General features: G+C 55.3%; 1 protein-coding gene and 1 pseudogene across 1 annotated transcript; one reads left to right on the top strand and one right to left on the bottom strand.

Moving 5' to 3' along the window:
• Nucleotides 1-5,455: 5,455 nt before the first annotated feature.
• LOC123424639 lies at nucleotides 5,456-8,383 on the bottom strand. Its single transcript, XM_045108276.1, has 3 exons — nucleotides 8,014-8,383; nucleotides 7,185-7,648; nucleotides 5,456-7,079 (listed from the first exon to the last, which is right to left on the bottom strand). The coding sequence occupies exons 1-3, from the start codon at nucleotides 8,095-8,097 to the stop codon at nucleotides 5,723-5,725; spliced, it is 1,905 nt and encodes a 634-aa protein (XP_044964211.1). The 5' UTR covers nucleotides 8,098-8,383; the 3' UTR covers nucleotides 5,456-5,722.
• On the top strand, nucleotides 8,096-10,313 carry LOC123425199 (annotated as a pseudogene).
• The last annotated feature ends 780 nt before the right edge of the window (nucleotides 10,314-11,093 follow it).

Below are 11,093 nucleotides of genomic sequence, written 5' to 3' on the forward strand. Positions count from 1 at the left end.
GGATCCAGACGAGGAGGACAGAAGGCCGACGTCATTTCTTCCCCCACCCCCCTTCCTCCTTGCCGGTAGAGATGGTTGTATGCAACCACAGCAAGCCTGAGCTCTTTCATGTCACCAAAAATCATGCCAACTTTAAAAGCCGGTGCTTTCAGGTCACTAGATGGATTGAATGTGCTAAATTTGTGCCTAAGCTTGTCTCCTTCTTCTTTCGACAGGTTCAAATGGTTGTCATCTAAGGCATCTTCAGGAAGTTCACCTTCAAAGTCCTGCACAATCTCCTTCTCTCTATGATCATCAACATCTTTGTCTACATTGTTATCAAACAGATCATCATCACCTTCTGCTACTACATAATCACTCTCATAAAAGTCCTTCTGCTCCAGTACACATCAATCTTGGAGATTGCTCTATTAAATCCCAATTGGAGAAGGAAATCGTCAATTCACAGAATTGACCAACTATCAGTGTCACAACCATCAAACCAATCGACTTCATGATCCATGTAGGTCATGTTGCTATCACTTCCACAGAAAAACCCTTTGTGATGGATCTCAACTCAGAACATTCCATCAAATTGTACTGCACAAATAAGAGAACTATCACTGCCACATATCCAAGATCATCCCCTTTCAAATAAAAAGTCCCCTCCTTGATAACGCCCCAAAAAACCCTAGCCCTATTACGCGTGAAAAGGGAGGAACAACAGAGAAATGAAGGTACTAACAGTAGGAAGGAGGTCCCTTGCCTGGACTTCGACGACGCGGGCCATCCATCGCCGCGGCCGCCGCCGGTCGCCGTGCCGTGCCGAACCAGCTTCGCCGCCGCCTTGCAATGATCGGGAGAAGAGGAGAGGGCACGAAGCGGTGCGACTCAGACAGAAGAGACAGGGGATTAAGGGACCGTAAAAGAAAATCACCACGACGCGCCACCAGCCACTGACATGTGGGCCACGAAACTCTAACTTGCCACGTTTGCGCTACATACGACTTAATACGCGAGGATGCACTATATTTGAACGGAGAGACAAGTTACGACACCGATTTTGCGTATTTTGCAACTTTAGGAACCAAAGTGACCGCATCGGACAAGTTAAGGCACTCACAATGTATTTATCTCTTTCCCTTTCATGGATGCATGTATGGCTGTCTTTGCGTGGACGCCCTAGTGAAATCCTTCAGCGATGGAATGACGGTGAGGCCGGGAGCGGGTCGCACTGAGCAGCCATGTTTTGCGCCGGTAGAGTTCCTCGTCACTGATGTAAGGACGTCCCCGTTGACGGATGGAGCAGTAAGACCGGCCAGAAGTCATGAATCGATCTGTGCCATGGATCGATCTGTATCCATCCATCGTGACTACGGTGCGCTTGATTCTGTAGCAAGCGTTGCCGATGTTTGGTCGTCTTGAATGGTCTTTTGTCTCAAGGTAGAGCGAAGTGCTGATAACGTGTTAAAGTGGAACGAGATTGAATGAAAGTGAATGGACGATAGTCCTGATTTCTATTGATTCTCAAGTATATATACGTTTGGAAGAGGTGTGAAAAAAAGGTGTCTGTTCGGAGGCATCCCTCCAGAATAGGTGCTTGTTGGCAATAGAGAGAGGAGACACGAGTGTTCGAGGTTGGACACATCCCTTGATTAATTAATCTACTAATTAATTTCTAACAAGATGCACAAGGAAGGCTGCCGTTGTCTCACCGACACGACGTCCTAGCGCGTGCTGCCAGTCCAGATGCACAAGAACGAAGTCATTTTCTTTCTTTCTTTTTGCACGACAATGGGGCTTGTCTGCTCAACTGCACCCAGCTGGAGTACATGCTGGACCACCACACCGATGACAACCTGGCGGGGTGGTCGATCGTTCGAGGTTTCTATCTGCCACGTGTCGCGTGCCCGCCTCCACCTGTGCCGTCGCTTTCCAGCTCACAACCTACAGTTGTATCGCAATTCCCTCCTCCACCGACGTGGCCGCGCAGAGGCCTCGATGACATGACACCCTGGCGATTACTCGGCTATGCCTTGGTCGTCAAGGACGTCTCCTTCTACAAGTTTGTCTCTTTCAAAATTAGTGCCAACTGCAAGTCTTGTGTGGGAAGCCGACTCCTCGAGAAGCTATAGCTAGAATATCCCGACACACTTGCTGGAGAAGCCAGAGACTTTCATGCACGCTCGTTCATTGTTCAGCTATTGGGCGACCACGCAATACTTCCCATCTTAACTAAAGTCAAACAATTTCCAACCTTAACTAAAGCTAAGCCGTGCAAAGCGAAAAAAACAAAACTAGGCCGTGCTTGTTACAAGTGCAAAGAATTTCAAGAATGATTCTCTCCATCCATTACCATTTCCTTAGTTATTAAGTAAGAGTACTTAACAGGAGCAGAGGCCGTCAGCCATGCATGCATGGCCAAGCTCTTAAACAAACGGGAAAGTACTCTGCTGCTGCTCTCGTACTATTACCGTACAGGGCAACTGGGTAGAGATCAGATCCAATTACGGATCATTAAAGCACAATGTCAGAGGCGCTTAATGTTGATCCAGCCATTAATCACCTCTCCCGCAGCAGCCGCAGCCGCGCCCCCTCAGGCCTTGTTCGCTTAATCGCAGCAAGAAGGGGATTAAAGAAGATTGAAGGGAATTGAGGTGAAATTTAACTTGCAATGGATTTAATCCTTGTCAATCCCCTTCAAACCCCTTCAATTCGAAAGGAACCGAACAAGGCCTGATGATTCTCCTCTCGTACTAATGGTCGAATTATCTGGACTGCTCTGTTAATAAGTAACTAACCCACCCGACCCAACGGTAATCATCGCCGTCTCCGTCGCCGCGTGAAGGTGTCCGTCCATCCAACCATCACCTGCCTCTCAACAAAAGCTGAAGGTATGACGAACCGTAGAACCCTTTGTCTCGGGCCGTAATATATTTATATGACCAATGCCTTGAAGTACAAGTGAAGATCCTCTTAGAAGGTTACATGAGATAAGGGAGAGAAGAAGAGATAGAGACAAGTTTAAACCACTTTCCTTATCCTATACAATTCGTATTGTAACACGAGGCGCATCTTTCCTGGTGCTGATCGATTAATTCGTGATCAATCAATCAACAATGTTTGGAAGTACACAACATATTCTCCTCAATAATGAACTGTTACACTTGTTAGCTACAGATATTTGTGGGAAAGGCTGCTCACTAATTTTAGCATCTCAACCTCAGCTGTGGCTGCACCGTAGTAGTACAGTACTGAATTATACTCCGCAAAAAGGCGCAAGCGGACATAAACATGCCGGCCGCAGCTGACAACGACTTCACTGGACAACAAGATTAAGATGACGATGCAGGGAGCCAATGACTTTACTCTTCTGCTCTCCTCTGCTCTGCTCTGCCTCCGCTGTCATCCTACGTCACCGAGCATGGCCGCCTGCCATGCCATGCCACCACACCTCTTCTTCTTCAGGCTTTTGGTAACACCATCAGGTCATACATTTAATCTTGGACGAAGCAAATTAGGCCTGTTTGGTTCCAAATAAGTCACCAATTTATAAGTTGAAAAATGCAAAAAGTGACTTATTTTACCAAACAGACGTAACTTATAAGTCACGCCAACTTATAAGTCATAAGTTGCTCCACCCTAACTTAAAACTTATAAGTCATCCATTTTTACATGGAAAGGTGACTTATAAGTCAGATGACAACCAAACACACGTGACTTATAAGTCACTGGTTTTAAGTCACCTGACTCATAAGTCATCTGACTTATTAAAACCAAACAGGCCTTAGGCTCATCTCATCTGAACCCACGCCCACGTGACGAATCCAGACTCCTCACCTTTACGAGCTCACACCACTTCCGTGTCTCAGATGTGAATGCGTCCATGCGTCCATGCGTCCATGCGTCACGAGGAAAAGGCAAAGGCGGGAGACGAAACTCTAAACTGTATCAAGATTTGCAGTGTCATAACAGGAATGAATCGTTTCTTACCTCACACACCACGAATATCACATTCTCAATCATCACAAAACTAAGCAGGTACTACATGCACGGACGCACTGACCACTGATGCATGCATGCATACATACATACACGCACGCAAGCGGCCATGCGGGCAGCGGGCGTCGGGCCTAGCTAGTTTTGGAATTCTTTGCACTTCTGATGCAACCACTGCAGGATCTTTCAGGGACCAGCGAGATTATCAAGTCATCTCAGGCCTTGGAAACCCTTTCTTTGTGTAACTTCCAATGGCTACAACCAATCAAGATTCAGCAACCACTAATCCACTATGAACCATGATCGATCTTACCCAAGCATACCTGCATACGTCACAGAGATACATACATACATGCATACGGATCCAGCTTGTAAGACAGTTGACAATATTCAATGTTCACATTGCACGCATGATTGATGGTTTGGGTATGAGGAGATCAAGGGCATCAGGAAGATACAATCTTATCTTAACCACTTCTGCTCTTGTACCTGTAAAACTACTACGGCTGTTATACCTATGTGTGATTCATAGTTTGCATACTATAGTAAAGTATGAGCAGATCGGATCCCTGCTTGTTCCTGCTGGCCACTCGCAGGCACAGCCTAGTAGTGCTCAACAGTTTTTTTACAGCCTCAACACGGAGCACTAAGTGCATTTCGATAGTCGTATCTCACTTACTGAGTAAACTAGGATCACTTGCTAATAGGATACCCTGTCATCGGTGCAATAGTTTTTGAAGAATTTAGACCAATACAGATAGGTGATGCCCAGTGCCGGGCCACACCACACCCAGTCAATTCCTTACAATTATCAGACTTGATGGACTGTCAAAGCATCCCTAGGATACCCTACCCCACATCTTGTTTCTTATCATCCTATCATCCCAGTGGTGTTCTTCAGAGAACCAGATGCCACTACTGCTTGCAACTAACTAACTGCAACAGTATTGAAAGCCACAGTGGGCAGCTATGTGGTCACCCCCACCCCCAACCCCAGTGCCACAAGCAACCATGGTCTAACATTCGACATTATTTTCAGTTCTCATGTATAGGAGTAACTATTGAAGATAACACATTAAAACTGCACTCTCTGGGACTGAAGCCTACGTTTTCTCTACATGAAAACAGGTGTCCTCCAAAGATACGGTATCTCTGCAAGTAATGGCGCCCTCTTCACTCCTCAACAACAACGGCCGCCACACATATATAGCGCCACACAGATCCCGCTGGTGCAATGGACCACGCCGGTCCTGTCCGGTCCTCTTGCATCAATGGAAATGGCAAGAATGGGCCACCGGAAAAGAGAAGAGCGTGCTTGAGTTTGAGCCAGCATCATCATCTGGAAGGAAAAGGCAGAGCGAAAAATCGAGTGCGGCCCAAGGAAGAAGAAGGGGAAGGACATGGCGCCCGCGCCATGAATTGTCAAACGAACGAACGAACGAACTCACGGTGGACATGCAAGAGATACTACCAGTCAAAGACGAAACCAAAACTTTACTGCTAGTACTGCTACCCTTGTTCCTCTCTCTCTTTTTTTGGGGGTTTTCCAATGGAAAACGACCTCTCAGACTGTACACTAGTGCCGGCGCAGACGGGGCAGCACCGGGGTTTCACCAAATCCAGCTCTTGGAATTTTGTTTTGAATATCACGTCGCGTCCTCCGAATTTCCTCTCCGTTTTCCCGCTACCTGTTTGCCGGTGCTTGCTGCTGCCGTCGCGTCGTCACCAGGTCGATGATGGTTGATCAGCAGCTCATTGCCTCGCACTTCACCGCCATGGGCGGCCGGTCGAACCGGCCGCGGGACAGCAGCGTCCCGACCACCGCCATGTCGCGGCAGAACGCGCCCTGGAACATCGGGCTCATCGCTGCCGCCGTCAGCCTCGGCGTCGGTGGTGACGGTGGTGCCATCGTCTCCGGCTCTGCTACCTGCACCGGGACGTTCTCTGCCTCGGGACTCTCCGGCACGGCCGCTGCGTCCTGTTCTTCTTGCATGGCCGCTGACGCTGCGGCTTCTTCTTCTTCTTCTTCTTCTTGCTTGGTCGCCGACGCTGCGGCGGCCACGGCGGCAGCCAATGCAGCGGCCGTGGCGTCTTCCCTGGCCCTCTGCCGCGCGGCGGCCTCCTCGTCCAGCACGTTGGACATGATGTGCGAGTAGCCCTTCTGCAGCATCCGGTAGAGGAACAGGGCCGACATGCGGGCCTGGTCGCGCACGGCGTCCAGGTCGCGGTGCTCGTCCACCAGCTCCAGCCGCTCCGCGAACGACGCCGACCGGTCCGGCTTCAGCTTCAGCGTCAGCAGGAGGTGCGCGCGCACCACCTCCGACCGCGCGCACCCGCGCGGCACGCCGAGGAGCGCGTAGTAGTCCACGTTGCACCCGTCGCCGGCGGCCACGCGGGCGCGGAGCTGCTGGACGCGGGCCACGAGCTCGCGGTGCGCGCCGGCGATCTCGCGCTGCCTGACGCCGCCCTGCGGCCGCCAGCTCGGCCCCGGCAGCTTCCCGTCGCGGAGCGCAGCATCGTAGAGGAGCTTCAGGTGGTCCAGGTCGCGTAGGCTGTCGGGGATCGCGCCCACGGACTCGAGCAGGTCGGCGCGCGCGCGCAGCGCAGGGATGAACGCCGGGTCCAGCGCCAGCGCGCGGTTGCAGTCGGCGATGGCGTCGGCCGGCCGTCCGGACGCGCGGAACGCCGCGGCGCGGCCCACCAGGCAGGCCGTGGCGAAGGAGTGCGGGAGCACGCCGCCGCGGCGCGCGTCGAGCACCTTGTTGAAATGGCGCACGGCCTCGGCGGGGAGGCCGGCGTCCAGTGCAGCCACTGCCGCAGCGCGGCGACGGAGCAGCAGCTTCACATGCGCTAGCAGCTGTGACACCGAGTCGGCCTCGCTCGCCGGCGGCATCCCGGACGCCTGGCTGTACTTGGATGGCGCCCTTCTACAGGCAGCAGGCACATTGGCCGTGGAGTTGGACGCCGAGAAGCTGTCCTCCGACCAGCACACGCTCTCGCGGCGGAACGCGGCCGTGGCGAGGCGGCGGCCGGTCTGGAGGAGCACCACGGCGTCCTCCATCAAGCCCAGATGGAAGCAAGCCTGACCCAAGACCAAGTACCTGCACACGAATGAATTGGCAATGGCAATCAGCACGGCTTGTCGCAGGGCGCCATCAATGTTGGACGTGGTAATCAAGGGAATGGCAAGCGAGTGATTCTGTTACCTCCACTGGGTCTCGGCCTCGGAGCTCCTGGAGAGGCCGGCGATGACGCGGCGCTTTATCTCGGAGACGTCGAGGCAGCAGAGGAACCGGGAGGCGCCGGCGCCGGAGACGGAGAGCTCGCGCCCCGGGGAAAGAAGCCCCGCGCGGGACGCGCAGGCCAGGTCGCCGGAGCCGGACGAGCAGGACGTCGACGAGGAGGAGGTGGCGGTGTCGTCGCCGGCGCAGGACTTTGCGCAGCTGGGAATGTAGTCGCGGAGCATCTCCGCGACGTCCCGGTACCGTCGGAGCGCGAGCAGCGCGCGCGCCCGGAGCTCGAGCGCGGCCTCCATGCGCGGCGACATCTCCAACACCGCCGCTACCAGCCCGAGCGCGGCGGCCGCGGCCGAGTCGTCCCCGCCGTCACCGTCCCTTGCCGCCGCGGCCGCGAGAGCCGCCCGCGCCTCCGCGATGTACCCGTTGATCACCTGCCGCGCACAACCGCCATGGAAACAAACCGCCATCAGATCCGGGCGCAAATGTGAAACAATTCAAGCTCCCCCTCTGCTACTCAACTATCAGATTGGGTGAAAGACGAGCCCTTTTTCTTCCCCGTCAGAACCAGAGCGGGCATTAATGAAGCAAACTCAGAAGGGAACAAAAGCAAGAATTGAAGGATCGTCAATGGAGGCGCGATGACGCCACGGCAATGCATCGCGCCATGGTGCGTGCGTGCGTGCCAGCAGCAGAGGGCCAACGCTGGGAGTTTGACCCCTCCGCAAAGTCCAAACCGCCCCATCCACATCCGTCGTTGGACCAGCATTGAAGCAAGCGAGGGGAGAGAAACACAAACCTTTCTGCTGCCGCGGCGCCACTTGTTGCCGCCGCCGCCACCGCCGGTCCGCCTCGGCTCCGGAGCGGGGGACGACACCGCCATGGCAAGCCTCCGCGCATCAACCAGCCGCAGCTCCGGGGCAGGGGAGCTAGGCACGCAGGGAGGGTGAGGGAGAGAGAGAGAGGGGGAGTGCGGATATATATGGCGAGTGTACGAGCTTGGTGGTGCGCCCGCTCCCGAGAACCGTCCGTCGAGGTTGCTTGCTTGTGCGGACTGGCTTTGCTTCCGTCTTCTTTTGAGGGGGAGGGAGGAGGGGGTTGGATGCCTTGAGGATCCAAGCTGGACAAGATGCCGGAGCTGAGCTGTGCGGTGCGCCTCCACGCAGGCCTAGCTACTAAAATAGTGACGAGGCCTAGCTGCTAGTGCCCCTGCCGTGCCACGGCGCCCTGCTCCCCTGCCCACCACTCACCTTTTTTTTTAAGATGAGAGAGGGAGAGCGCGCGTGTGCCCCACAGCTCAGTGATGACGGGGATTTTTTGCCCTTTATTGCTGCAGATTTGCTGGGTCTAATTACCCCATTTAGCAGCGGGGAAACGGCGTGTACTGTCAGCACTGTAATTATTTTACGTCCACATGGGCTAAACAGAAGAATTAACCATCGCACAGTGCACAGTGCACGGTAGTAGAGTAAGTAGTACGCCTCACGGCACCACTGACCCGAGACCTGCCAGGCGCACAGTAAACTTTCTTTTTTACCACGTGGTGTTAGCCAGTGGCACTACAGTCGCAGCAAAATAAAAGAAAAACCCACGTCATCAGTAAATTATCTCTGCCCGCTATCTCGGCTCAATTGGTAATAAATTAAACCTCTTTGTTGAATGAATTCATAAATTGAACCTAGTTTAAAAAAAATTCACCGAGCTGATCCTTTTGTTTGGCGCCCGACGCGTAGGAGTCACACTACATTGTGTGACGCCTAAGTCGTCGGCGCCATACAAAAAGACCACGCTGGCACTACAAGGGCCACCTCCGATCGTGTGACGCCTAAACATCGGGCGTTGCACATGCTGCAGTGTGACGCCGAGCGCTTAGGCGCCACACATGCACTTATGCATTATGCATCCATGTGTGCATGCATGCACTGGTGAGGTGGAAGTGCGGCGGGCCCTCGGACCGCACGGCGAGGAGATGGAGCAGCTCGAGCCACTGCTTTGGCGGCGTCGCCCTCGTATGTCGCGGCGGTGTCCTGCTCTGACTGCCGCTTCAAGCAGCGCGCCCTGGTGCCGGCATCGCATGGGGCCGTCATCCGCTCGCTGTTCGTCTCCCTCACCCGACGGTCCACCCCGCGCTCCTCGCCGTCTCCGACGTCGGCCTCGGAAGGCGACGCGGGTGAGGGCGAGCAGTGGCGCCTGGCCGCGGCCGACCTCTTGCGGCGGCTCGCAACGGCCACGCGGACGCAGGATGACGCGGTGGAGGAGACCTCGCGGCTGAAGTAGTCCCTCGCCGAGATGGAGCTCAAGCTCGCGCACCTTGAGGCCCGCGTGCTCCCCACGCGGGCCGCCTTTCCCGTCGAGTCCTTCCTCCGCGCCGTTTCCACGACGCGCGCCACTGTGCGGAACCTCAGGCGCGCGCTCTCCACCCACCTGCGCAGCCCCGAAAGCCCTGGCCCCAACCTCGAGAGCTTCCTGGACGGCGCCTTCCACGCGGACTTCGAGCTGGACACCGACGGCGACGTCCACACCGCGGACCCCGCGGGCTGGTGCGAGGCCAACCTCGCGGCGTACCACGTCGTGGCGGCGCTAACCTGGGAGGAGGTGCTCATCCACGGAACGAAGCACTACAGCGACGGGCTGAGCCGCTTCTGCGGCGCCAAGATGAGCGAGCTGGTGTCGTCCCTCGGGTGGGCGCGCGCGTGCCCGTGGCCGGAGCCGCTGCTGCAGGCCTTCTTCCTGGCGGCCAAGGGCGTGTGGGGGGTGCGCCTCCTGGCGCGGTCCGTGCTCCCGCCGCTGCCCGTCGTGCGCGTCGACCGCGGCGCGCGCTTCGACTCGCGGTTCAGGGAGGACGCCGCGGCCTCGCGCGCCGGGCAGCTGGAGCCGACCAGCGTGAAGATGATGGTGGCGCCGGGGTTCCACGTCTACATCGCTGGCGTCGGCGTGGTGAAGTGCAAGGTCGTGTGCTTCTACAACAACAGCCGCACCGGCAGCCACATAATTGGCAGGAGCAGCGCCAACGCCGGCGAGGGGTTGGGGAGTAGCTGTGGCGATATGAATGGTGGCGGTACGGATGCGGTGAAGAACTGTCAGAGTAGCAGGGTATAGTGGCTCGAGCTGCTCGACCTCCTCGCCGCGCGGCTCGAGGGCCCGCCGCACTTCCGCCGCACCAGTGCATGCAACGCCTGAGGCTTAGGCGTCACACTGTCGGAGGTGGGCCCTGCAGCGTCAGCGTGGTCTTTTTGTGTGGCGCCGACGACTTAGGCGTCACACAGTGTAGTGTGGCGCCTACGCATCGGGCGTCACACAAAAGGGTCAGTTCAGTGAATTTTTTTTAAATTAGGTTCAGTCTGTGAAATTCATTCAGCAAAGAGGTTAAATTTGTCCATTTTTACCGCTAGCTCGGCTCAATTGGTAATAAATACGCTCTTTCTTTCTTTCTTTAGATCTTTCTTTCTTTCCAGCTCCGGCGGCAAGCAAAGCAGGCAAAAGCATGGGCACATTTTGAGGAGGCGGATGGACCGATCGATCGGGTCGCATCACATGGCGACGGCACTGTCAGCGCCCTCTTTCCAGCGGAGCAGGCCGCCATTATCCAGCCCAGCATAAAACCCCCCCATGTTCGGCCTCAACCCCTAACCCCCTTTTCGTTAACGGAACAACGTCGTCGACACTCCTGCTCCTGTCAGCGTCGCCGTAATCATCATCGCGCACGCCAACGGGAAAAAATAAACCTCGTTAGGAGCCATGCGTGATGCGTTGCCAGGGCCAGCACGTTCTTCATTGTTTAATTAGGACCGGCATCCATCCAGCGCCTAATGCTGCTTACCTGGGGTCAATCTGGGATGAATTATCATGGGTTCATCGGTGATGGCGAGATGATGGATG

The sequence above is a fragment of the Hordeum vulgare genome, chromosome 2H, assembly GCF_904849725.1.
Source record: "Hordeum vulgare subsp. vulgare chromosome 2H, MorexV3_pseudomolecules_assembly, whole genome shotgun sequence".
Lineage (NCBI taxonomy): Eukaryota > Viridiplantae > Streptophyta > Magnoliopsida > Poales > Poaceae > Hordeum > Hordeum vulgare.

Coding starts and splice junctions, on each gene's coding strand:
- LOC123424639 (XM_045108276.1), bottom strand. CDS start 8,097: ATGGCGGTGTCGTCCCCCGCTCCGGAGCCGAGGCGGACCGGCGGTGGC. Junction 7,649..8,013: donor GGCGCCGCGGCAGCAGAAAG/GTTTGTGTTTCT, acceptor TGTGCGCGGCAG/GTGATCAACGGGTACATCGC. Junction 7,080..7,184: donor GAGGCCGAGACCCAGTGGAG/GTAACAGAATCA, acceptor ATTCGTGTGCAG/GTACTTGGTCTTGGGTCAGG.